This window comes from Cynoglossus semilaevis, chromosome 15 (assembly GCF_000523025.1).
Source record: "Cynoglossus semilaevis isolate Cse_v1.0 chromosome 15, Cse_v1.0, whole genome shotgun sequence".
Classification (NCBI taxonomy): domain Eukaryota; kingdom Metazoa; phylum Chordata; class Actinopteri; order Pleuronectiformes; family Cynoglossidae; genus Cynoglossus; species Cynoglossus semilaevis.
Genome location: NC_024321.1, coordinates 3,455,049 through 3,482,018, shown reverse-complemented (window position 1 = coordinate 3,482,018; position 26,970 = coordinate 3,455,049). Strand labels below are relative to the sequence as shown.

The 26,970-nt window shown below is 40.0% G+C and overlaps 3 protein-coding genes across 7 annotated transcripts in view; all 3 read right to left on the bottom strand.

Annotated features, from left to right (window-relative positions):
- The window catches only part of klhl3 (kelch-like family member 3), a 20,276-nt gene extending 860 nt beyond the window's left edge, over positions 1-19,416 (bottom strand). For 2 of the 5 annotated variants that reach the window (XR_003052038.1, XR_003052040.1), the window contains exons 1-15: positions 19,303-19,416; positions 18,096-18,254; positions 17,568-17,674; positions 17,366-17,487; positions 15,094-15,256; positions 6,555-6,664; positions 5,449-5,565; positions 4,080-4,229; positions 3,860-3,977; positions 3,413-3,610; positions 3,134-3,235; positions 2,921-3,049; positions 2,289-2,429; positions 2,003-2,146; positions 1,281-1,574 (exon numbers count right to left, since the gene is read on the bottom strand). Coding sequence is in view for 2 of the 5 variants with exons in the window: in XM_017039503.2 (XP_016894992.1) it covers positions 1,546-1,574; positions 2,003-2,146; positions 2,289-2,429; positions 2,921-3,049; positions 3,134-3,235; positions 3,413-3,610; positions 3,860-3,977; positions 4,080-4,229; positions 5,449-5,565; positions 6,555-6,664; positions 15,094-15,256; positions 17,366-17,487; positions 17,568-17,674; positions 18,096-18,254; positions 19,303-19,358 (1,845 nt within the window). In the remaining 3 variants the exon portion in view is untranslated. Of the gene's footprint in view, positions 1-171; positions 1,575-2,002; positions 2,147-2,288; positions 2,430-2,920; positions 3,050-3,133; positions 3,236-3,412; positions 3,611-3,859; positions 3,978-4,079; positions 4,230-5,448; positions 5,566-6,554; positions 6,665-15,093; positions 15,257-17,365; positions 17,488-17,567; positions 17,675-18,095; positions 18,255-19,302 lie in introns of those variants that run through there. The other 3 variants (XR_003052039.1, XM_017039503.2, XM_008326550.3) reach the window with 3 other exon arrangements.
- A 793-nt stretch (positions 19,417-20,209) lies between these two features.
- On the bottom strand, positions 20,210-21,868 carry LOC103390629 (heterogeneous nuclear ribonucleoprotein A0-like). Its single transcript, XM_008326551.3, has one exon. It carries the CDS (start codon positions 21,777-21,779, stop codon positions 20,859-20,861), a length of 921 nt encoding a protein of 306 aa, XP_008324773.1. The 5' UTR covers positions 21,780-21,868; the 3' UTR covers positions 20,210-20,858.
- Positions 21,869-23,687: 1,819 nt separating this feature from the next.
- Positions 23,688-26,381, bottom strand: LOC103390630 (heterogeneous nuclear ribonucleoprotein A0-like). Its single transcript, XM_008326552.3, has one exon. It carries the CDS (start codon positions 26,294-26,296, stop codon positions 25,400-25,402), a length of 897 nt encoding a protein of 298 aa, XP_008324774.1. The 5' UTR covers positions 26,297-26,381; the 3' UTR covers positions 23,688-25,399.
- Positions 26,382-26,970: the final 589 nt, after the last annotated feature.

Sequence of the window (26,970 nt, the reverse complement as noted above, 5' to 3'; positions counted from 1 at the left end):
GTTCAATGTGTGACCCGGGACAAAGGCTAACATTGCTGTGCAATACACTGTAAAGCGGGACAGGGGGTCACTCCACTTGGACCTTGGCTCGTAGTCTTGAGTGAATGCACCAGGAGGCAGTGAGACCTCTGATCGCTCGTAGTCTTGAGTGAATGCACCAGGAGGCAGGAGACAAGGAATACATTTTATAGAATAAACTGGACCAAAACAATAAATAAAAAAGTCTTTAACCTGCATCTTATACAATATACAGCTGAATTTTATACAGTGCATTTTGACACTTGACATGAGCAGAAATATTAGATCACGTCACTTTGTATGCATGTCATATAAAAAACACACAAATGTGATCCTGGCACTAGGCTTTTTTCAAAGTGTTAAAATCTGAGTAAATGTGACGTCGGCACAGCATCGATCCAGTTCAGTCAGAGAGACCAGCAGACTTCCAGCCCGGCCAGCCGGTCACTATTGGTCAGTGCAAGTGTTGAGTGCATCAGTAGTGTCCTCATTAGGGCGGTGTCTTAATTCGTGGCAGTCACAAAATGAAGCCCACTGCCCCGTGGGTCAGGTAAGGTGGTTCACACGCAGCTGCACATTATCGGTGCACTGTGCATCCAATGCCCTGCACTTGGTTTGGCTAACAACATTCACACCTCTGGTCAGTTATGGGGTCCGTCTCTCCCGAGCACAATGTAGGCAGCGCACCACGAATTGGAGTGTACAATAAGAGTGCTTTCAAACAGGGTCAAGGGTCAAAAGTTTTAAAGTTTTTGAAGCACAAAAAAAGAAAATATTTTTTTTAATGGACCATATCATTTACAGTATGGATATTATTTGTATGAATTATTTGTTTATCAACCCAATGATACTTTTGCTAATTCTGATTATTTCTGACCTGTAAAAACCTGCTCTGTTGGTCTGAGGTTCTGAATCCCTCTGAAGACAATCTGAAAAACATTAAATATGAGTTTGAACTGAAATGTAACAAGCTCTAAATGGTCATGCAGCTGCTGACAGTCGGCACAGACAAAGAATCACCTCACTTCATTTTCTCAGACTCATGCTCTGAGACAACTGTGGCCATGATCCCTGTCCTTGAACTGCACGGACAGTAACAAGTCTCCTGTTTCTAGGATGTGGCTTCATGTTGTGCTAAGATTTAAATAAAACTCATTCAACCCTGTGTGAGCCCAGTGTGCGTTTGTCTTTCTTAAGTATGGTCGCTGTGGCAACAGAAACCATGTTAGGTCCTTCACCCTACAGTAAAATAAAGTCCTCACCTGTTTTGGGTCTTTACTCCAGCTGATACAGCTGTTTTTGTGCTTGGCATGTGAAAAAGAAAACTCAGTCCAATCTCACTCTTCTTCCTTGTGGCTATTGCTTCTAGAATCCAGTGCAACAGAAGAGTTTTTATCCTGACAGAAGATTCCAGTCCACGGGTTGACTGTCCTGATCTTCGTCCAGGTCCACCTGTGAGTTTGTCACAAGAGTTTCTTCTCAGGCAACATCGTGAGTCACTTTGTGAAAGTGACCGGACGCCTGTTGTCATAACGGTTTGTCAATCACTGCAACACCTGTGGGAGAAAATAGAGACACGGACAGAGGAAAATAATTGGCTTCAGCAGAAGCTACACTGATAAGAACATTTTATTTACCACAGATGAGGTTCATCATTCTTGCTCATACAAAAGTATAAACTAAAGTATAAACAAGAACGTTCATGAAGTGGTTACACGTTCACTTAAAATGATATTATGAAAATATGAGGGGCTTGAATGTCTTGTGTTATTTAACTTTTTCAAACCCAGCATGAAACCGCTCTGATGGAGTTCTTGGTGCAAACACAACTATCAAAATTAGTTAACAAGTAGTCATCCAAGGTAGTGACTTGCCAGGTATAGAAAAATATCAAAATAAGGAATTTAAAACTCAAAAATTGACATTAAAATTCAAGCACACTTTCAAGGTTTCACCTCCATCCACCAATGTACAGTAAATATACCTGCGTAGCTTCTTCCGTTGCTCATGTTTGTAGGAATCAGACTCCACTTGTCCGTGGCGGGATTATAAAACTCTACAGACGACAGGTTACAGGAGCCGTCGTCTCCTCCAATAACATACAGCAGTCCATTAATGCAGCAGTCACCTGCACGGGCATGGATCAAATGTTTTACTGTAGAGCAGACACCTGCAGGAGGGACGGGCATGGATCAAATGTTTTACTGTAAAGTAAAGAATGTGTACTCTCATACTAGAGTGTGTGACGCTGGTGCAAAATATTTTCTCACCTGCATTCCTCCTGCACATGTTCATGTCACAGACCAGCCTCCAGGAGTGGGTCTGTGGATCATAAACTTCGACACTCTTCCTGACCAGAGGACCATCGTGACCTCCTGCTGCATACAGCTGACCACCCAACACACCTACACCTGCATATCAATATCAAAGAAACAGTGTGTGTGACAGACGGACAAAATGGTATGTTACTCTGCTCAATGGTTGACATGCCAAAAAAAGTATATTTCTTACATAGTTTGACTATAAAAAAGGACATAGCTATGTATTTTAAAGCAAATTAGTGCATTTTGACTTATTTTTGAGAAACTTTTGTTTTTTAATGCTGTTTTGGGAACTTATCACTATAGTATGTCACTGTGATCACTGGTGGACATGCCAAAAAAGCATTGTTTTCTTAAATCTAACCACATAAAAAAACATAGCTACATATTTTACGGAAAATGTGTGCATTTTTATTTATTTTTGAGAAACTTATTTTTTATTACTTTTTTCTGAACCTTCCAACCAACGTTCCAATCTCTGTCCACTGGGTGGCAGTGTTACCCACTCATAAGGCCATTACTATTATAGGATACTGCAAAAATGTTTAAAAAATAGCAGTGTTTTGTGTGTGTGCGCGCACCTGCTCCACTGCGTCTTGTGCTCATGTCAGCTACATAGCACCACTGGTCAGTGACAGGGTCATATTCTTCCACTGTACTCAGACACTGACGAGAGGATCCATCGTAGCCTCCAACTGCATACAACTTACCTACACACACACACACAGACAGATGTGAAACTCTCACTATAGAAGCTCATGAGAAAAAGCAAGTCACTACCAGTGCAGTCTTACCATCAACTACACCCACACCCACACTGCTACGTCGGGTGTTCATGGAGGCCACATACAGCCACTCATTGGTTTTATAGTTGTAGGCTTCAACTGTGGACAAACCTAAACAAGACGGCGACAGGGACAAAGAAGAGACAAGTTAGTGAACTAGTTCCCATGTCACATCACTATAAACCCAACGTCTTTTAACCCACTTATACTGCCCATTTCAGTTTCATTTGGAGTGTATTCCTCTACTACACCCTTGAAACATACCAGTGTGTGTGTTATAGTCTGTACCTATGCTTCCATTAAAGCCCCCCACAGCGTACAGTAAATCCCCTAACACAGCAGCTCCCAATGTGCTGCGTCTCTCCTGCATGCTGGCCACGGCACTCCACTGGTCACTAGCACCGTCGTATACATCCACCGTCCGCTCCCGCAGTGAACTGTTGAAGCCTCCGACTGCGTACACGCGACTGGCCATGGACACAACACCTGGGAGACAGACCAGGGCAGTCAAACTGACTGACACAAATGCCAAATGGATTTGGAGGAACTGTACATGGATAACAATTGTTGAGGACAATGGACAAGGCCTTCCCTGATTTAAGCAATTTTGATTTTGAAAAGGCCACAATGTGTTTGTTCTAATTTATGTGCAATAATATCTCTAATATGTTGTTTTTAATGTAACATAGGAGATGTTCTACCAATGTCATTTTATTCTATTTTTCTCACGCTGACCTGCCCGGCAGCGTCTTGAGGGAAGGTCTGCCACCTGGTACCAGCGATCTTCCTGGAAGTCGTAACACTCCACACTACGAATGGCCTTCGGGGCCTGACCGCCCACTACGATCATCACCTGCATGCCATAGACAAGAATGTGGAAACACAGGAATACATTAGCAGACAGTTGTATTTAAAGTGAACTGGTGCATTTAACAGTACTAGTTGATGTCTGCACCTTGGGGATGCTGACCGGAGTCCTAGGTCTAGTGCGGTCCGTCTTGATGAGGTGCCTCTGGTCCGCTGGCAGCAGGTGATACTTCATTGCCTCAATGAGAAAATCTTTGCAGGTGTTGTTGTTTTTTATCAGAGCCTCTTCTTCCACGATCTGAAACCAGGTTCACCACCCAGCCATGACTTAACTTTATTTACCAAACACTGCATCTGTTAAATCATTCAGCTTGGCACTAGGGTGACTGTCTGCTGTTTACACAAACACAAGTGCTGTGTCACTCTCCACTGAGCACGGCCTTTCTAGGGACAAAGATTAGAAGTTTGCTGTTTTACCAGGAGGTGTGGGTCTGGGCAGGACTGTCTGTGAAGGTATGAGTTGCTTTCAAATAAACCTTTTCAGCTCCAGGCTGGATTTATTTATCAAAAGCAATGACCGTGTTTTAGGCAGTTGCATTTATGAACCAGACGCCCTTTTTGTGTAAACATTTTGTTTTTTATGTTATTAAAGCATATGCAGAGAACAGCTGCTCATTCTCAATAACATTAAGGTACAGATTGTACCTCACTTTCTATCTATCATCTAGGGCAGACGGCTTGATACCAGTAAGGCACCCCCAACTTCCAGGGATTGATTTGTTCATCAAATCTTAACTGCCCAGGGTGGGCAGAAAAAAACGTAATAATATTTAGAATGAGCTTCTGGTTCTCTATATTTGCCTTAATACAAAAAAATATACAAGCCTAAAATTTGGAGCAAGGATTCTCAAAGTGGGGTGGGCCACTAGGGGGTGCGCGAGATATAAAAAAATGTGATGGCTGTTTGAATTGTTTTTTATGTGGGATTTTTCCACACAATTAAAGATTAACACTTTTTCTTCACTCTTTTAAAATGAAAAGCTAACATTTTAATTAATAAATAAATGAAGGCTATATATAGGTGTGTGTGTTATGTTTGTTTTGTGTGTTCATTTGAGCATAAATACACATGCTGCCTTTATAAGAAAGCTTGTTGCGTTTTTCCCCCCTGAAGGTGTGCAGAATTGGGGGTGAGTCAACCTGATTTGGATATAAAAAGGGGGTGTGCGGCCAAAAAGTTTGGAAACCGCCGTGTTAAAGAATCAGGCTTGTGATCGGAGAATTTCCATTGAATTTGGGATGTTGTATGTTGAGCAAGCAGCAAGTAACAATGCAAAGTGTTGCTCACAGCTTCAGTTTTAAAAATGGGTCAGATGCAGAGGACAACTGTTGTCGTGTTGAAATGTCCACTATTACTTTATAAGTTTCTCCGCAATTATAAACATTTAATGCCTAGTGACAGATGAAAACCTGCGTTGGTCATATTTTCTGGACTAGACAAAGAGAGGTCATTTTACCTGCACCAGATAATCCCTGGACAACAGTGGTAATCTGACATGCTCCATCAGTTTAGGCATGTACTCCAGACGTGTTGGTTTGTCGTGCTTTATCCACGAAATCATAGCTTCAAATACCTGAGAGCAGCAAAACAACAGAGGTCAGATCAGATGGTATGTAATTATACAGAACACATAGAAATAAAGATCAGACTTTAATAAACACAAATACAATCCCATTATCAATATCATCATTTGATACAATTCTTCATCTATTCTCTTGAAGCACACAATCTTCATAATCCTGTGGACACTAGTAGCACTAAGATCGATCCCGCCAATATCTACTGCTTATTCCCTTTCGGGGCTGCAAGGGGCACTGCAGCCAACATCAGCTATCTACAGACTAGGCTGGAGTACAACCTGAACTATAGATTATAGCATAATACATAAAAATAGTTTTTTTGAATGCCCAACTAAAATAAAGATTTAACATTTGTTAAAAGTCTGAGTGAAGAGTGTCCATTTTGCACATACTATTATCACATGTGTGAAAGTTCTTCATTATCAAGGTACTTTTTATCATCAGCAGCTGGTTTAATCTCTTAACAAATATAACCTTTTATGTGAATGTTTTTTTAGCATTGCAACTTCATGAAAAAGTAGAAAAAATAAATAAATACTAATCTAACAGTAGGGATATCTGTGCTGTTCCGTTGGCCCAGCTCAGTTCAGTTACACTAGGTTATGACAATGTTTTATCAACATTGGAGTCCAGACCCGAGATGGGGTTACCTGGAATTCAAATGGGTTCGTCTGGTTTGTGTTTTAAATATATTATTTTCTTAGATTAAACTGAAAAGCACAGTCATGTTATAATAATCCCAATGACCAGCTGAGACACTGGTCTTTGTTGAAGACAGTTGTTCTGATTGTTTCCCCCTCAGTTATTATTTTGTTACTTTAGAACAAAAATTCATTTGTAAATTTAATTCAAAACATGCTGTTGATCCTGTATGACTGTGTTTTTTCTAATGTTTCTAGTATGTTCCAGGAAAGTCATTAAGGAAAAGAAAATTCTACCCACATGGAAACAGTCTGACTTTGATCTGTGTGTGTGTGTTGACCTTTTCCTCTGTGGAGACGGTGAGTTTGTCACTGGAGATGAGGCTGCACACCTGCTGCAGACTCAGACTGAGAAACTCCTCCCCCTGCACCACCTCAGTGAAATGCTGCTCTGAAAGTGTAAATAGAATTTATAGTTAGTTACCAAAGTGTGTTCAACCAAAGTGTGGTGAACCATAAACTGTTATCTAAGTGTGTTAAATAATGATCTTCTTGACAGGAGTAGGTACCCCTAAAAGGTTTTGTAGGTAAATATAAAGGATGAGGTCTGTTTCTCATCAAGTATGGGAATCGGATGAACTTTGACTTGGGAGTAAAACTTAACCAAAAAAACAACTGCCCAGTACTTGTGAAACTTTCTCAATAAAAGGAGCTGCAGTCCTCATACACTTTGGGACTTAGGTGAGCCAACTCTGCGAAGCTGTTGGTCTCTCTGCTCCCCCTCGCACGAGTAAAAATGTGTGGTTCTTTTCAGGTCATTCTATCTGCGGCAGTTAGATGACAACAGTGGTGACAAATAATTTTCGGCACCAACATACTGTTACTTCAGAATAATAATTAACTCAAGTGGAAGTAAAAAGTAGTCATCCAAATAATTATTTGAGAAAGAGTAAAAAAGCACATAGTGAAAAAAACACTCAAGTACTGAGTAACATTTATTTTTTAACGTGCATTCAATCAGATAAACATAACGTACATAAAGAATTAAATATTTACGAAATAACTTAAATTACAGCACAAGTAACAAAAACTTCCGACCCTCTGTGGATAAAAACACGTCTTTGAGGCTACAAGCAGATCGACTGTGACCGCATCCAGTTTTATACTGGCCGTAGAAGCTTGTCACAGTTGAACCCACTGAAGCCCGATAGAGGCATTCTTCCTATACTTGTTCTCTCACTAACTGTATAGTTCATATAGACAATGGGAAATTGTCGTAGTTATAACTGTGGGGGGAAGAAAGAGGAAGAATTAGAAGGGGATGGTAAATTCATGGATAGATATCATCCGGGGGTCAGCAAAATATTTAACTAAATGGAAAAAGAAGTATAAGTTTGAAGGAAGATTACAAGTAAAATCATGTGAAGATTTAGTCTTCAAATTAACTCTAAAGGTGAGAGTAAAAGGAAGGAAGGAGGAAAGTGATGAACAAGTGATGGCAAAAAAGTGGTTGGAACAAGCAAAGAAAAGACTAGAAGGTGCTAACAAAAAGAAACACGAAATTGAAGAAGCATTTAATTGGCAAAAAGATGATGATTATGTTCCTATGCGACGCACTCAGCCTGCAGCAGAAGTGCAGTCACATATGGAACAGAGTCACATACCACAGGCTGTAGGAGGGGTCCCAGTAATAAATCCACCCCCATATTTAGACAGCCTCCACAAACTAGTCAGTTGTATCCAAATTTACCCAAAGAAAATACAAATCAGTTTGACAATCAGGAACCATTTTACCCTACTAAAAAGAAACAAAAGAAACAAAAAGAAGGGGATCATAGTATGGTTTTGCGGAGCAATCTGGAAAAATGGAAAAAATTGAGAAATATTAATACAGAATCAGAGGAGGAGGATGATGAGTCAAAAATTGAAGCATTTCCAATGATAGCTTTACCTGATGGAACTGGGCAGACCGTGTATATGTATAGAACATGGAAAATGAGCGATGTTAAAAATGCTTGCGAACACATCGTGCAGCCAAAAGAAGATGTTGAAGAGTGTATTACAGGATTGCAAGGGCTGATTGCTTCCTATCGTCTAGACGGAGCAGAAGTCCAGCAAGTGTTAATGCATGTTTTACAAACTCAGTGGGCTAGAATTAGAGGTGACTGGAGCCCTACTGAACAGGTTCAGGGAGAGAGACAAACTGTCCCGTTCAATCGAGTGACACTAACTTTAGTGCCCTTATTTGAAAGAATGCGTGCTCTTTTTACAGCACGAGCAGATTTTACTAAAATTGCAGCATGCAAACAAAAAGAGGGAGAATTGGTAGATGATTACTCCATACGTTTGGAGACAGTGTTTAAACAACACAGTGGTATGCGAAATGACGGAGATCAAGCAGGACCTTTCCAGCAGCAGCTTAAAAATGCTCTGGCAATGGGTCTGCTGCCAGGAATAAAAAAACATTAGAAAATGTTGATGCATCACGACGCCCAGAAATGACCCTTATGGTAAATGGCAAACCAATGTTATTTTTATGTGACACTGGGGCAGAGCGAACGGTAATAAGAGACACAAAGGGATTACCCCAATCAAATAAAACCTCTTCTTTTTCTTTCGGCTTTGTCCCTTTTTTTTCAGGGGTTGCCACAGCAAATCATTGATTTCCATCTCTCCCTGTTCTCTGCATCTCCTACTCTGACTCTAACTATCTGCATGTCCTCCCTCACTGCATCCATATATCTCCTCTTTGGTCTTCCTCTCTTTCTCCTACCTGGTAGCTCCATCTCTAACATTCTTCTACCAATGTATCTACTGTCCCTCCTCTGCACAAACCATCTCAATCTGGCTTCTCTAGCTTTTCCTCCAAACCTTCCTGTCTGTGTTGTCCCTCTAATGACCTCATTCCTGATCCTGTCCATTCTTGTCACTCCTAAAGAGAATCTTAGCAAAACACAGACGAAGGACAGACATTAACACAAGATACTGATACATGCGACACACAGGAAGTATTGAATACACGACAAGAATAGGCATCTAATACTGAAAAGCGTTATTGGATGGCCCAAGGAACAAAATTAGAGAATGGCATTTTTATAGGGACAAATGGAAAAGCATGGTTACCTAAATCATTATTCAAATGGGCTGCAGTTATGACACATGGGCCGTGCCATGTGTCAACAGGAGGGATGGTATCATTAGTAGATAAGCAATTTAATACAAAAGGATTCAATTTATTTTCTAAAAAGTTTTGTAGACAGTGTTGATTTGCATTAAGAATAATGTACAAGGCCAGGTGCGAACAAGAAGGGGGAAATTTCCAGTTCCTGAATATCCATTTCAGGTTATTCACATGGATTTCATACAATTGAACAAGGATACAGGATATGAATACTGTTTGGTAAACACTTTAACAAAATGGGTTGAATTGTTTCCATGTAAGACACCAGATGCTATTACTGTGGCAAAAGCCATATGTAAACGAATAATACCAACTTTTGGTGTTCCAGAGATCATCAGAAGTGATAACGGAACACATTTTGTGAATCAGATCATAGACAGAGTAGGAGATAATTTGAAAATAGATCTCAAAAGACACACAGTATATCATCCACAGTCAGCCGGACTAGTGGAAAGAACTAATGGAACTGTAAAAAATAAGCTAATAAAGGCAATGCGTGAAACAAAAAGGACATGGACAGAGTGTGTAGATTTAGTACAACTAAATATGCACATATTACCAGCAGAAGGTACTAATTTGACGCCATTTGAAATGTTGTATGGAAGAAACTTCCGCATTCCAGACTTGGACCTAAAGGAAAAAGATGGCCCAGATTCAGTCTGGACATTAGCAGACTATATGCAGCAAATGTTAACACAGAAAGAAGTGCAAAGAACAAATTGCTGTCCGACAATTTCTCTTCCACAGGAGATGAGACCAGTGAAGCCTGGTGACTGGGTGTTTGTGAAGGCCATAAAGAGAAAGTGCTGGTCGAGCCCCAGGTGGGAGGGTCCATACCAAGTGATACTAACAACGCCAACTGCAGTGAAGGTTGCAGAAAGGAACGTCTGGATCCACCTGAGCCACTGCAAAGTACGAGACTTGGACGATCTGTCTTCCTGTCCTGGTATGGGGAAGTCTGACTACAAAGAGGAGTAAGTAGGATAGACTTACTCGTCTCAAGGCATCGGCTGCGTCAGTAAAGAGTTAAGCACATCCCATCAGTTTAGGGGAGCGGCAGACGTACTCAGTGATGGCCTGAGGATCAACGTATCGAATTGTAGTATCAACACTTGTTGTTGTATACCTTTTCTAAGAAACATGGCAGAACGAGTCCTTGAGAAAGCAGTTGGAGCATACTTGTTTGAAACTGACTATCAAAGACTAACAGGCTAAGACCCAGACCACAATGGTCCTTATGATGACGTGAAGATTGTTGACACTCATGTAAGATTCCAATGTTGAAAATCTGTTTGAAATGATATTGTGATGATGAACTTGTGATGTGTTAACTTTGACAAACAGGAGGGAAATGTAAATAGAATTTATAGTTAGTTACCAAAGTGTGTTAAACCAAAGTGTGGTGAACCATAAACTGTTATCTATCTAAGTGTGGTAAATAATGGTCTGCTGGACAGGAGTAGATACCCCTAAAAGGATTTTTACTATGCAGGTAAATAAAGGATGAGGTCTGTTTATCATCAAGTATGGGGATCAGATGACCTTTGCCCTGGGAGTAAAACTCAAAGAAAAAAACAACTGCCCAGTACTTGTGAAACTTTCTCAATAAAAGGAGCTGTAGTCCTCATACACTTTGAGACTTAGGTGAGCCAACTCTGCGAAGCTGTTGGTCTCTCTGCTCCCCCTAGCAGCGAGTAAAAAGTACAACGTTGTCAGGTGTGGTTCTTTTCAGGTCATTCTATCTGCGGCAGTTAGATGACAACAGTGGTGACTGAATAACGTAATTTTCGGCACCAACAACAGGCCATAAAGTTGACATCTCCAACATGGAAGGGTGCAACATATACTTCTGATATGCTAATTGGTGCAGCTAAACTGGTTGAAAACAGCATGGAGCACAGAATAAGATCTGTCACAGACCATGACATGTTTGACAATGACTATATGGTGAGAGGCCTAGATGTAGGTGTAAACAAGCAAAGAACTTGTGAAACGGGAAAAGAGAAATACTGGTGCATTGACGGTAATACCAGGCCAACAATGTGCTAACGGTACCAGTCATGTGTCAATGACACAGGTACAGTATGTGTACCAGTCAATAGGACCTTTTCATTCAAGTTGTCTTTAAGCAACATCAAATACCATGGTCGATCTCTACAAGATAAAGGCTATGACTGTAAGCGATGGCATTATTATGCTATGATTGGACAAAGAAATAATGGTTGGGAAAATACTGCAGCGTATACTAGCAATGATTGGAAACCAAATCCAAAAACGACAGAAGCAATAAAATGGTCAAAATGATTGATTATGACAAGAGTAACAGATGGCATAGTAATGACTGTGAATATGACGGGTCAAAAAAATAGGACAGAATGCATTCTCCTACGAATCTATGGATACAGTAGTGGTTATGATCATTTTGGCGATATGCAAATTTGCCGGGATCTTTTGATTCCGAACGACACCACTCCATATACATCTGTGGGACGAGCTGCAGTAGGGAAAATAACTGTAACCGACATAACCAAGCTGGATGATGATGAATTTATTTTCTTAGCCACAGGTGCGCAGGTGAAGGAAAATTTGTGGTTGCAAGCTGCACAGCAGGCAGCCAAAGGACAAAACAACGACTGTTTGGTATGTTTGGATTCTAGACCTGTATTACGAACAGCACCTGCCATTTATGGTAATGAATCTTGTGCTGAATGGTTGTCTAGCATTGATAATTCATTAATTTTGCAAAATAAGGGATGTGGCAGTTATGACGCAATATATCCAGTACTGAAAATGTTTGTACAGCCCCCTGTGTTTACTCCACCAAGAACTGGTAAATATGTCTGTTTTGTTCGAAACTGTAGCACCTCTGGGGACGAAAATTGCAAGGATGTGGGTAATATAATTAATACTCTATGTACTACCACCAACACCATCAATTGGAAATTAACCACAACAAAGAGATTACAGAGAACTGATGTATGGTGGTTTTGTGGGTCTGACAATTTGAGAGGTTACCTACCTGAAAACTGGAAGGGTACATGTGTATGTGTGACTTTAATTTACCCTGTACACATAGTCACATTGGGAAATACAAAATCCGACACACGCCGTAAACGCAGTGTTGTTGACCAGTATCTATCCACTCCTAACCCAACTTATATTGATGCAATAGGTGTACCCCGAGGTGTTCCAGATGAATATAAACTAGCAGATCAAGTGGCTACTGGATTCAAAAATCTCCCAATCATTTCTGCAATATTCCCAATAACTCCAAATAAGAATGTGGACCGAATTAATTAGGTTCATTATAATCAGTTAAGACTATTCAATTTCACCATTGCAATAACTCTATTCTCTCAACAATTAGATGCAACAACAGCAACAGCATTCCAAAATCGAATGGCTTTGGATATGCTGCTGGCTGAAAGAGGTGGTGTGTGTTCTATGTTTGGTGAAAAATGTTGTACAGTCATACCTGTTCATACTTCTCCAAATGGTGATTTGACTAGAACCCTGACAAAACTTAAAGCCTACTCTGAAATTATGCATTCCCAGTCTGGAATTGAAAATCCAATAGGCGATTGGTTAAATAAAACGTTTGGAAAATGGAAAACAATAATAATCTCTACATTCACCACATTGATTATTGTGATTGCACTGTTTGCTTTCTGTGGGTGTTGTTGTATACCTTTTCTAAGAAACATGGCAGAACGAGTCCTTGAGAAAGTAGTTGGAGCATATATGTTTGAAACTGACTATCAAAGACTAACAGGACAAGACCCAGACCACAGTGGTCCTTATGATGACGTGAAGACTGTTGACACTCATGTATGATTCCAATGTTGAAAATCTGTTTGAAATGACATTGTGATGTGTTAACTTTGATAAACAGGAGGGAAATGTAAATAGAATTTATAGTTAGTTACCAAAGTGTGTTCAACCAAAGTGTGGTGAACCATAAACTGTTATCTAAGTGTGTTTAATAATGATCTTCTTGACAGGAGTAGGTACCCCTAAAAGGTTTTTTACTATGTAGGTAAATATAAAGGATGAGGTCTGTTTCTCATCAAGTATGGGAATCGGATGAACTTTGACTTGGGAGTAAAACTTAACCAAAAAAACAACTGCCCAGTACTTGTGAAACTTTCTCAATAAAAGGAGCTGCAGTCCTCATACACTTTGGGACTTAGGTGAGCCAACTCTGCGAAGCTGTTGGTCTCTCTGCTCCCCCTCGCACGAGTAAAAATGTGTGGTTCTTTTCAGGTCATTCTATCTGCGGCAGTTAGATGACAACAGTGGTGACTGAATAACGTAATTTTCGGCACCAACAGAAACACACAAACATGAAACATTTACACACACACATACAACAAAACAAGACTTTTTCATTCTGTAGATCTGCCTAGATAATCCACTCTAGATCCTTCCAAAGTTGGCAAATAAGTGTTAAACAATAAAAATTAAAATTAAACAGATCTGAAGAATCACAGCTGTGAATTAATACTGGTTAGTCGAGATAAAATTAGACCTTTTTATATAAAAAAAGGTCACCCTGAGCTTGGTAAAGCTGCTCTGAGACAAGTCAACGTCTCACTTGAAGACGAAGCCTCTAAATGCTGGACAGTGTGTTCGTATTTTGGTTAAAGAAAACTTTTTCTTGTGTGTGCAACACAGAACGTGTCTGTCGCCTGTGTATTAAAGTATCAAAAAGTGGATGAATGGAGAAATGGTTGGATTATCAGTGTGTTGAACTATGCATGCAATTAAATGCATTCAAATTTTCTATCGTATTCATTTTAGAAATTAATTAACACCATTGACACATAGACTTTTTAGGTTTTATCTGTTGCTAGGGTTAGGGTTATGTATATGATTTGATCTTTCATTTGATCAGCTAAGGTACTTTTAGTTTGTTATAAAAATATATATTTAAGTCAGAAGTTCAGCTTCCTTCATATCATGCATCAGACAATAAAATTCAAAATGTGTGTCCAATTACTCAATTATTGGCCTGGGGTAACACAAAGTTCAAATATCTCAGCTAAGTCATACAAAATACAGAGAACAGTCATATATGTAAAATAAATTTAAAACCTAATTAAAAATGGCAAAAAAACAGCGTGAGACCCAGAACCAGTTTATGTGGTGAGGTCTGTACTTTAAACATACAGTATCTGCTGTTATGACAAAATTATATTCTGCACTATTGTCCACCATTTGACTTGTACTGAAACTCACGTAGTCAGTGGAAAGACACTGAAACGACCAGCCTGACCTTATGTGTGTATGCCATTGATGAGAAATGCTGCTCATTATCTGTTCTCTGTTTCCTGTAAGACTTTGACAATTTCATGCACATACTCCCTGTTTCTGAGTTTCTGTTAGGGCAGATAATCTCACATTTGGCGATGGTTCTGAGGGCAACTGGCCCCCTACTCATATTCTTGTACGCACACAGAAATGTATCCAGCACACTATAAACGTAACTTGTATCAGGTGCTCTCGTACAGACAAGCGTTTGTGTTGCCCGCTGTATAAGACCTGCGCCTTGAAGCTTTATAAAAGCTTCGATGACAACCTTCAATTAAACTCTCCATTAAAACTCTTACCGTACATACCGTATATACCGATGTGTATATCATGTACACACAGCTGCAGAAATGACTCAGGATCTGAGGTGAGAACAGCAAAAAGCTTACCAGCGTAGGCGTGGGCCTGACCGAGGAGCTGTGTGCACGTGTGAAGGTCTGCAAAGGCTCTGATGCCCAGACAGTTTGAGGGATGAAGCTGAGACTGCAGGAACTCGCAGCAGACCTGACGAACATCCATCAGCTGGAGGAGGCTGGCTGCTGGCAACAGGACCTGCAGAGGGGACAGGTGTGGCCATGTTTTCACGTTTGGCATTGGTGGTAAAGAATTTGATCATGTGTGTCGTAGCATCTATTTGACTGAAGTAACTAGAGACAAAAATAACCCTCAATAACTCTATATTAATTCTACAGGTGTGTCGTAGCATCTATATCTATCTCTCCTCAATAACTCTATATTAATTCTACAGGTTTCCTTAATTTCCACAAAGTTTGAGGTCTAAATCAGAGGTCACCAAATATGTTTTAACAAATCAAGACGTCCCAAGTATCTGAGGTCTTACGGCAATGAGCATTAACTGGTGGCCTGGCCCGCAAATAGATTCCAAAATAACCTAAAAATAATAATGTTAGACAATGACGTGATTTTTATATCATTTTGGAGTGTCTTGCAGCTAAGGTGTCTGTCTAGAAAAACTCTTGCCTTCTGACAAACATAGTTTGTAAGCCCTGTCTTAGGGATTGGTAAAGAGAGGGACAGGCCAACTGAAGAGAGAAAAGACCAGCCTTCTGCCTCCAAAAAAAAAAAAAAAAAAAAAAAAAAAACCTTGTTTACAGTTGTTGGGAAGTTGTTGGGACTCAAAATCTTGTCTAAATAAATCTTAATATTGGTGATGTTGTTAAGTTGGTTTTGTCTAGTTTTTAAATAGATTCTTGACAACCGGTCTACGAAATATTGTATATTGTTTTACTACAACCAGTCGGTTGAACAAAAAGATTGGTGACCTCTGGTCTAAATGACTACTTCCAGGTTTTCTGAAATCAAAAGTCTCCTTTATTTTGTAAATTTGAACTACAGTAAATGGGAAACAAACAAGGCAGTGTTATCATAGAATTGCTATGATGATTGGTTTTACAAAAAATGTTGATGTTGTTGTTAATTTTACCATCCAGAAAAATGGCTAATGAGTTTAAAAGGTCTGTTAAAATGTTAGCTGATTATCCTGAACAGCATCTGTAACAAACAGGGATAATGGGGTAAAAATATGTTTGAATATACTGTATGTTAAAAGGAAAAAACAGTTTGAGGACATACAATCGTAAAGTCAGCTTTATACTGACTCTGGTCATTTGGTCAAAACATGCACGTCACACATTTGTGAGTGAGCCAATCAGGCAGGCACGCTGCTAACAGTGGGAGGATTTCCTGTCTCTCTCCATGCACACTTCCTGTGCTAATAATGAGAGGAAGTATCCAGCTTGTAGCTTGAACCTTTCATTAAACGCCACAGCAGAGCCATGCAACAATCCAGAGTTACTGTAAGTCCACTGACAAAAACAAATCCCTGCAGCAGAAAATAGCTCACAACCATTACCAGCTTTTACTGAACTTTGCGGGAAGAATAACATGTTTTCTCCAGATGGATTCAGTTTGAATTCTGTGAACTTGAACAATAAAAACAAAGAAATGAAATGAGCTTGACTTCTGCGACAACATAATTATTAGAATTCTAAGACACGTGATGTGGAGTTTTTGTTTAGTTCAATAGGTGTAAATTCTTATCATGTGAGAGACCAAGAGAGACCCACTACAACAATTAAATAGTATGTTCTCTTTAAGATAAAAAAAATGTTCTGCTGTATAGTAAAAATAACTATTAAAAGGCTAAATAAATAAATCACTTCATGACTTCCTGTAGCTGTAACTCCTTGTTTTAGCTTCAGCACTGATGAAAACAGCAACCAGTGGCCAGTGGACTCTAATCAGGGGTTTGCTAGTTCAAATTCCTGCCCTTCACTGGAACAAACAGCTCCTGCGTCTCCAGTACAGTCACAGCAGAGTTTCAAATGTTCAACCCATCAATTTCATAGATGCTTCCATCTAAACAACATTCTTTTTTAAGTCTAAAAATGATTAGATCAACCCATAAAAAATGACAAAGTCCTCCTATTTTCTATGTCTTTTCAATCAGGTTATAATCACATTTTTAACTTGTTAAGGGACAGAAGTAAAAATCACATATTTTTATCTTGCTAGACACATGATAAATCCAAGTACTGATACTTGAAAGCCTCTAAAACTACTGCTAAATATATGTACAAATGTCCACACAGTTGTGGCTGCAATAACAGAAACGTCCCCTTCTAAGAAAAACATACACACCTGTACGTTGTCTTCAGTAACCTCAATTTCAGCGGTGTAGATGTAGTCCACTAGTTTTCTCAGGGTCAGGCCGTCGACCTCTCTGATCTCAACCTGCTGGGCCTTGCTCTCACTCATATCCCCTTCAGACAGAGAAGAAGTCATTGAAAACACTGACAAACTAAACAAAAAAACTGCAAATCAGATGGCAACTTCTGTTTACCTGTGAACATGGCACAGAAGTAGGGGCTACAGGAGGCCAGGACCACCCTGTGTGCTGGCACTTGGACTCTGCCAGCAATCAGCTGGACGTCACACAGCAGCTGTTTACTGAAGGGTCAGGATTAAAAGAGGGAAAACGTTCACACGTCTTATCAGCATTGTTTGAACAGAAATATGTCTGATTATGTGGGGTAAAAACTTGATGTGCGTACATGAGCGTGTGAAAACATTATCTTAAACCCACACAAGGACAAAGTGAATCCATAAAATTTTAGAACATGTTCCTGTACACAGATTTCACATGTCATTGAATTAAGTGTGGTTCATTAGTTCTGATTTGATACAAGAGCAAAACACAAAAACAACTTAGTGGTTTCAAATACTGCACAAGGGCTTTCTATTAACTTCAAAAGTGTTTATATTGGACTGCTCAAAAAATCAGTTCATGTTCATGACTTAACTCTTACTGTCAAGCACTGAAAACCCAAGAAAGAAGCTTCACAACTAAAATGAAATTTAGGAAACAAACCTCCTGAGGTCGTTCATGAGCTGGAATGCTTTCCTCATGTGTGTCTGGTTGAAGGTAAGCATTCCTCCATTCACCATGTCCTCCTCTGACTCCGTGGTGCAGTTTCGATGTGGTGAGGCTGGTGAGGCCACCAGACTGGTAAGACATGAGAGGCAGTGTCTGGATGTTTAGACAGATGGTGAGCCAACAGTTAGAGAAACTATGATGGGAAAAAGCTCAGCCTTTTTTTAAGGCTGTGTTAGAAGCTGGTTTGGCTTCTGGGGTTGTCATAGGAGAGATAAGACTTTTTTTTAAAGGTATATTGACTAATTCTTAAACATACAGTGCGTAATAACGCATACAGAGCAACCATCATTAATAACCCAAGACAATAATAATTTAAATTGAAGTGTCTGCTGTGTATATTTCCGCCACTATTTATATAAATAGTAGTAATGCATAAAAAAGACTAAAATACATGTCCAGGTACTTGTACATGTGACAAATGAAGGGACCTCAAATATTGAATACTCCCTGATCTAAAGAGCTGATATAACGCAATATAAATGTTTATAACGACCCAATAGTGATTAAAGAAATCAAATTCCAGAGAATCTAGACTGTGTGCCTTGAAAAACAGACCATGGTCTGCCTCTGTTTTACTGTTACTGTTTATGTATTCCACTGTTTTTTATTTGTTCTTATTACAATGATCCATACAAACGAACTGAGAAAGGGTGATTTCTAATTTTATAACATCTTCTAAAAGCACGTCGATGCGACTTTCGTGCAATGTATAGAGTTTGTTTCCTTCTTTGGCTAGAAAACTTAAAAAAAAAAAGACTACATTTGTCTTTGTTTTGATTTTGTACTTCTGGTTGTCAGGCTAGCTAGCTCTAAGCAAATGCTAACCATCACACAATATGGGGCTCTACTTATGTTATCCTCTGCAAACCGATTTACATATAGTGGTTATCAGTAAATATTTTTGAAATGTCCCTGAAACATTTGATGATTGTTTAAATAAATATTCTTAAGGAGTTTTGTAGTCATAGGTGCAGCTAACGTCACCCTGGCTAACGAGTCACAAATGCTATCGTCAGTTCTGAGTTAGGAAAAAAAAACTAAAACTATCGTAACATTTGTTAAAATAAACATTTTAGTCACAATATATATGTTTTAAACACACGCGAGTTCAAATAATTTTATTTAAAATGAAGAAACTCACCCCAAAGACACACCGTCCATCCTCCGCCCGCAGATACACACAAACGCAGCGGGCATGAGCGCTGCCGCACCAAGATCCTCTGTTGGTAGAGATGAGTCACTCTGTAAAATCTAAATACTCAGACTTTGTACAAAACACCTTTCGATGCTGTGTGCCTATCATTTCTAAGCTAAATGTTAAGATAAAATAAAGTTAAGTTAAAATAGTCGCTATTTGAGTAGAAATACTTTTCTCATATTTAAGGAAATTTCAAGTCATATTTTTTACAAGGAATGTTTGGATGAAACGATGATTTTTGTGTATTGTTTGTACATTTTTTATACCAACCACTTCGTACTTATTTCTATACCCGTTGATATTTTTACACTTGTAAAATGTATATTGTATAATTAATCTCTGAAGTCACTTTATAGATGATCTTAAGGATTGTGACATCATGTAAAAACCACTACTAGATTGCAAGGTACAGTATGGGTATACTATAATATGATAAATTAAAGCCTAAATCTACAACTATAACCTTCATACTACAATATTCTACTATTTTCTTCCCCTTGGACTGGGATATAAATGGTTGAAGTGTCCATTTCAGATTAATTTTTAAATCTCAAGAAACCCAAATGTCCACAGTCCTGCAAAGGGGTTGATTTTTGACCTTGGGCAGCTGTACGTACCTTTTTTTTTTACACCTGCCAAAACAAAGTGATAAACCCTGACCCTACAACAGCATGCACATGATAACACCAATGTCCATGCCCTCTTTAGCAGTTCCAAAATGGCTGTTGTACAAAAGAGGATGTAATGTGCAACCTATACTGCCACCTGCTGGTCGTCAAATGGAACAAAACTCGGTATTGTATTACTTCAAAATTTTGAATGAATAGTACAAAATTAAATAGATTTCAAAACATTAAAAACTTTAATAAAAGCAGAATAAAACATATGGGCAAACTGAACACATGGATTCCAAACAGTTTTAATCTAAACAAAGGCTTATATGCCTGGGACGGGAAAGGCAGGGAAATGTTAATTTACAGTACAACCAACAACAGAACTGAACAGAATTTCTCAAAAAAAAAAGCAACAAGGTTTTTTAAGATCAAGAAACTCAAGCAGGCGAGTCCCATCCATGCTGCCGAACACTGCCTCCAGCTCCACGGAAAACCCTGAGTTTATGATGCAAAAGTAACGCATGGTGGTTCGCAAGATAGACATTAAAATAGGAGATGAGAAGCAGTGACTGAGTGATAGTTTTTTTATAATCAATTAAAAAAAGACCAAGAACATAACAAAAGTACTATTTAACATTAACTGTAAAGTCCATTAGTTGTGGATGGAGAAGAGGACATATGGGCTCCGGGCGAAGGTAGTGGGGGGGCGGGGGGTCAGAATCTCATTCATTCTGTGTGGGTGATGGGCACAGTCTCTTACAACATACACGAAGAACAAAAGCCCTTCGGCACTACCACCTGGACTGCGCCACGAGTCTGTGTAGTCTCAAGTTTGTTGAATTCAGAATTTTCCCAATGAACATCCCACTGTGGGTAGATGGAGATCTAATAACCTCCACCGAATCCCCCTCTGCCGTAGCCACCACCAGGAGCTGCAGCTCCACCCCCGCCTCTGTTGTAAGGAGCCCCGCTCCGGTAGGAATAGTTGCCCCCCTTCATTGGACCATAATTGGCCTGCTGTTGTCCATACCCCTGCCCGAAGTCACCGTTATCGTACCCACCACCCATCTGGTTGTCGTAATCCTCGTACCCTTCGTAACCCCCGTATCCTCCTCCACCACCATTGTTGTAACCCCCACCATAGCCGTAACCACCTCCGTAGTTACCGCCGCCGTAGCCTCCTCTGAAGCCACCGCCGCCTCCTCTCCCGCCGCCGAAGTTCGGCATCCCTCTCCCGCGCCCCCTTCCTCCTCTTCCTCCGCCTGGACCACCAAGCTCCTGCTTAGTCAGAGCTTTCTTAACCTCTACCTGGTTTCCCTCGATGTTGTGGAATTTGGTCAGCACCGCTTTTGTGGCAGAATCGGTGTCCTCGAAGAAGACAAAGCCAAAGCCCCTCTTCCTGCCGGTCTGCTTGTCAGAGATGATCTCCACCTTCTCCACCACACCGTACTGGGAGAAGTATTGACTCAGGTTATCGGGCTCCATGTGGTCTTTGACGCCTCCGACAAAGATCTTCTTCACATTAGCGAGGACCTCGGGCTTGTTGGCGTCCTCTCGCTTTACGGCCCTTTTCAGCTCCACGTTGTTGCCGTCGATCACATGTGGCTTAACCGCCATTGCTGCGTCGGCCTCCTCCGGCGTCGAGTAGGTGATGAAGCCGAAGCAGCGGGAACGGCCGAGGCCTTGGTTCATCACCACTACGCAATCGCTGAGGGTTCCGTACTGTTCAAAGTAAGAGCGGAGGCCATCGTCCGTTGTCTCCACATTCAGCCCTCCGACAAAAAGCTTACAGAGTTGCGACGACATGACTGACTCTCTTCTGTGGATGGAAGGGACAAACCAGAGCGTCCCTCCTCTTCTTCTTCAATCAACGACGTCAAGGCGTTCCGTCTGACGCAATGCCGACCTCTCACGTAAAACACGTTGATTTGTCCGTTTTGAAAAAAGCACCGCCTACTTTGACTGACGAGCAATACTCATTGCAGCTGCTTTCAGGTGCAATCGGAAATCTTGTGTAAAGTGCGGATCCCAGTTTCCTTACTTACATTTGCTATAACAACTGGAATTAAGAGTTATCAATAGCTATAACAAACGGCTATTATTCCTAAGGCAGAAAAAAATTGTAATTACAACACAAGGTTCATGATAACAAATTCCGTTCTGCACGTTTTACACGTGGACAAACACAATAAACGAAAAAAAAAGTCCTCTAATCAATTGACGAAAAAAAAAAACTGGATTGGGTTACAACACTTCCATATAAAACCCCTTTTCTTAGAAAAATGCAAACCTTTCCATGGTTGATTATTAAAGCATAATCCAGGATTTAAGTACATTAAATATCTTATGTATGTAAAACATAGATTACAGGATTATCTATATATTTTTAGGTGTTGGAAAAAGATCCTCTTAGTGTTACTGGCCCTTTTTGTTGTTCTCCAGTGAGACAATGTTTTTTGAGTTGTTCACATCTAACTTACTTTCTAAAAATATACAACACTGCCACAGTAGTCAGTTTCAGTGTTGTTTAAACAAAGTCAATTCTTCCTTTTAGAGCTTGATTTTTGTGTAGTACTGTTGTGATTGGCTTGGCTTATCACTTAATAGTTTTCAATCTACATGTTGTGTAGTATGTATTCCTTTTTTCTAGTTCTAAATCAGTAGCATTACACTACCTTTTCCACTCATGTAGTGGCGTCGTACCTTCTTTGTTTTTACTGGATCCAATATACCACATTGCAGATCTAATGTGAACGGAGTACGGTTCATCTTCTGGAATGCTGCAGAAGCAGTTTTACACCTTTCCTGTTAGTTTTACTTTACAGTTAAGTTTCTTAGCTCATCACTCAAGAAATTAGCAACCAAACACAAAGCAAGGCAAAGAAGTCAAGCAAAAGGGTCGTCAAAGGGGCTACTTTGAACGCACCACCCAGATGTACTTGTGATAAAGTTTCAAGGAAACCAGATATTGCATCTGTGGTTTCACTGAAAGCAGGGCATGACATGACTGCTGTCCAAATGTCATTTTTGGATCCACACCAAAAGTGCTAAATGCCCAACACAGTTTCCAAATCTCAATTGCACCAAGCAAACACTTGAAAAACAGGGATGTATCAGAAAACTCATTACTTAAATCTTAGGAAGAATTTAAAAAAATAAATAAAATAAATAAGGGCACAAGCAGGATGCACTCCGTGTTACGAGAGAACAAAAATCCTTAACCTAATTGACAAGACTGATTTGATGTACACTGACTGACCACCATTTGGGCCTTCCGAATGAAAACATCCATAGATCATTATGTAAACTAGTCCTTGTTTCAGCTTATGACAAAAAAAAATATCAAGGCTGTGAGATTTAAAACTACACCTCTAAGGATCTTAACACCTCGCTTTAATAATATGGGTCAACCATAATCAGAAGATACTTATGTATACATTTTTTAATTTGTAGTTTAGCAGAGTTACAAAGTAAACTATTTTAAGTGGGTTAAGCTTGTAGCAATTTACTCTATTAGTCAGTGTCAATTCAATTTTACCAGTAACATTTATGTAAATTAGCAATTTTTGCTATTATTAAGCTTACCTTTTCAAAAAGAATAAATAGAACTTATAGTCACACAAGTTCTCTTTAGGAATAGTGACCAAGTTCATACCTTTTGATGAAGATCAATAATGGAACAAACAACAGAACTGGTAATATAGGTGCCACACTTGAGGTATAAATAAATATCTTTATTTAAAAAAAATCTGCGGAAGTAATCCTTGTGACATGGGTCACTTGTTCACCTAAAGGAAGATGTCTTAATAAATTGGGATAAAAGCACATCAATAACGCATGTTGACCATGCTGAAGTCCCATTGGAAACTGACTTCACCTGTGGGGGAGTACACATGACCACTCCTCCTTCCCCCAGCAGCATTGAAACACCAGACTGCTCATAGGGCGAAGTCCTCAGGCCAAGGTTACCGTAGCAACCTGCAGGGATGGGAGAGAGAAAGACAATGAGAAACCAGACAACGCTCATTAATGGGAGGCAACTGTTCCATGATCTTATTCAAAGCTGGAACAAAGTTTGTGCCTCCCTCCAACCACTTTGTAATAAGAAAAGATCAAATTAGCCACCCTCCCCTCTTTGTTTTGAATATAAAATTAGCTATAGGAAGGCGTTTGAGGAATTTAAGCAAGTAAAGTTGAAATAAGATAATATAACTGGCAGTCTTGCCATACATACTTGACCAACACAGAGTGAAAACAGGTTGATTTACATACCTAGTTTGCTGGATGAGGATATCCTAAAGAGATATTTCAGACTCCTATCACAATCGACCCCAGGTAATCAACAGGGTCCTGTGGTAGCCTACAAACAAACTGCTACCGCTATTTTGGCTTGGATAGCCTACTGGAATACAAGTAAGAACACCTAAATGTAGGAATAATCAAAGGTAAATATCAGAGCCCTCATGTCGACATAAAGTATTCAATATATTTAATTGAATGTATAATAAATTAGCACATAAGTAAAATTAATTGTCAAACCCTACAAAGCCTACATGCATTGGCTGTGGGCAGACTCATTCATTTCACCCACCTGAGTGTAAAGGTAAAAACTGGGAACTATAAAGAGGGAGATGAAGTCACTTCTAAACCTGTGGATAAACTTGAGGAAGCCTGGTTAAATAAGTAAGATAACTAAGCTACGTGGTAGAATTGGTTTATTTAAAAAGAACATACATAAAGCATATCAATGTGTTTAAACAGTAAGTTTGTTCTCCAGACATTTAAGTATACAATATACATAGGATATTGCTACAGGAAAATAAACAGGTTCGGTTGTGGAGCTATGGTCGGAGTTGGAAAACAGTATGTGGAGGAACAGAGACTGGATCCTGAAGTGTTCCCGCTTTTCACTGATTCACTGATGTGAATAACATACATATAAATGTGATCAGTTTAACACAGCTGAAATCCATAAGCACAAAAATGCTGTTTTATCCTCACAAAATGAAAACACACCAGAAATAAACAACCTAGTCTACCTGTTTAAAATGTAAAATATTAAGAAAAGGTATCAACTTATCAGCAACAAAAACAAACCTACATCAGAAGTTCCAAAAATAACGATTGAACGCAAATAAAAAAATAATTCTAAACGACTAGCCACACATTGGTGCGTGGGTACATAAAAGGGATCAATTTTATCATTTATTCTTTTAATGTGTCCTAGTTGAAGCGGTGCTGGAAATCTACAGGTTTTTCTGGGAAGTGACCTTCCTACCTGTTTGGGCTGAACAGTGGGGATCTCTGTCCTTATCTCTGCCGTGGACGACTTTCACGGCAGACACCCCGTTACTGATTTAGAATTTTGGCGGTGGAATTCAGGTACCGAGTCGAAATGGGTTGGGTGGTCGATGAGCAGTCTTCGTTTAGTAGCCGCCTCCATATCCTCCCCTTGGGTATCCGCCGCCACCGCCCCCACCTCGGCTGTAGGGAGCAGCGCTTCGCTGAGGCCCGTAGGGACCCTTCATTGGACCGTACCCGGATGAATGTTGGCCATAGCTACCAAACTCATTGTAGCCGTTTCCACCACCGTATCCACTACCCTGGTCTCCATAGCCTCCTCCGTAGCCGCCGCCGTAGCCTCCTCCGTAGCCCCCAGCATAGCCTCCGCCATTTCCGTAGTTGTAGTTTCCGCCATAGTCCCTGTTACCGTAGCCATTTTGATTCCCTCTCATGCCTCCTCTACCGCCTCTTCCGCCCATCCCCATGTTGCTCCTGCCGGAAGCCTGAATCTCCTGCTTGGTCAGGGCCTTTTTCACCTCAACCTTGTGTCCGTTGATTGTGTGGAATTTCACCACTACAGACTTGTCGGCCGAATCGTGCTCGGTGAAGTACACGAAGCCGAAACCTCGCTTCTTTCCGGTTTCCTTCTCTGAGATGACTTCGGACTTCTCCACCTCACCGTATTGACTGAAGTGGTTGGTCAAATGTTCTTCCTCGATGTCATCTTTAAGGCCGCCAACGAATATTTTCTTAACCTTTGCAAGGGCTTCTGGTTTGTTTGCGTCTTCCCTTGCAACGGCCCGCTTCAGCTCGACGGCATTACCGTCGACGGTGTGTGGCCTGCCTTTCATGGCCTCGTCGGCCTCCTCTGGCGAAGCGTAAGTGACAAAGCCGAAGCAACGGGACCGTTGCAGCTGCTTGTTGGTGACGACCACGCAGTCGGTGAGAGTACCGAACTGCTCGAAGTGTTTCCGCAGGCTGTTGTTGTCGGTGTCGACATTCAGGCCACCAACAAATAGTTTGCAAAGCTGTTCGCTCATTTTGGAACAATGACGATGTCTTATCTCGTTTACCTTAACTGCTGACCGACGATTTCAAAATGGTGGCGAAAGCAAAGCAAGGCTGGGTTTTATAGAGTTGGAGAGCGACCACGTAATCTAACACCGCCTTTTCCGGTGTGACACTGTTACACGCTTTCCTTTGTATCACAGGCAGTTTTCTTTAAACAAAGAAACGTCTTCGAATGTTCAATGAATTAAAAACATATTCGAATTCGATTGTTAGATTATTCCACGATTTTAAAAACGTATCTAAAAATAAAGGGGACGTTTTTATGCTTCATTATAAAAATGTGTTATGTGACAAAACATCACATCTATCGCTTTCTGTTGTGGCTCAATTAGTACTGTAGATGAAATGTATTATTTAATAAATCACTATTATCAAACACTGAGTTGGGAAATAAAGTGCTAATTTACCCAAAATGTGTATTTAATGAATAATGAAGAAATTTGTTTCGCAGTGTCTTCCAAAATGTATGAATGATTTATTGGTTGATTTATTTATTTGGATGTTTGGCTATTAAGACATTTGTTGTCTAACCAACACAAAGTAAAATGTAATTATAAACTAAGAAATATACCACAGAACTTGGCTAGCTTAACTCAAAACGTATCTTTGAAAATGCAGAAACGGTTCAATTCAAAAGCCTTTT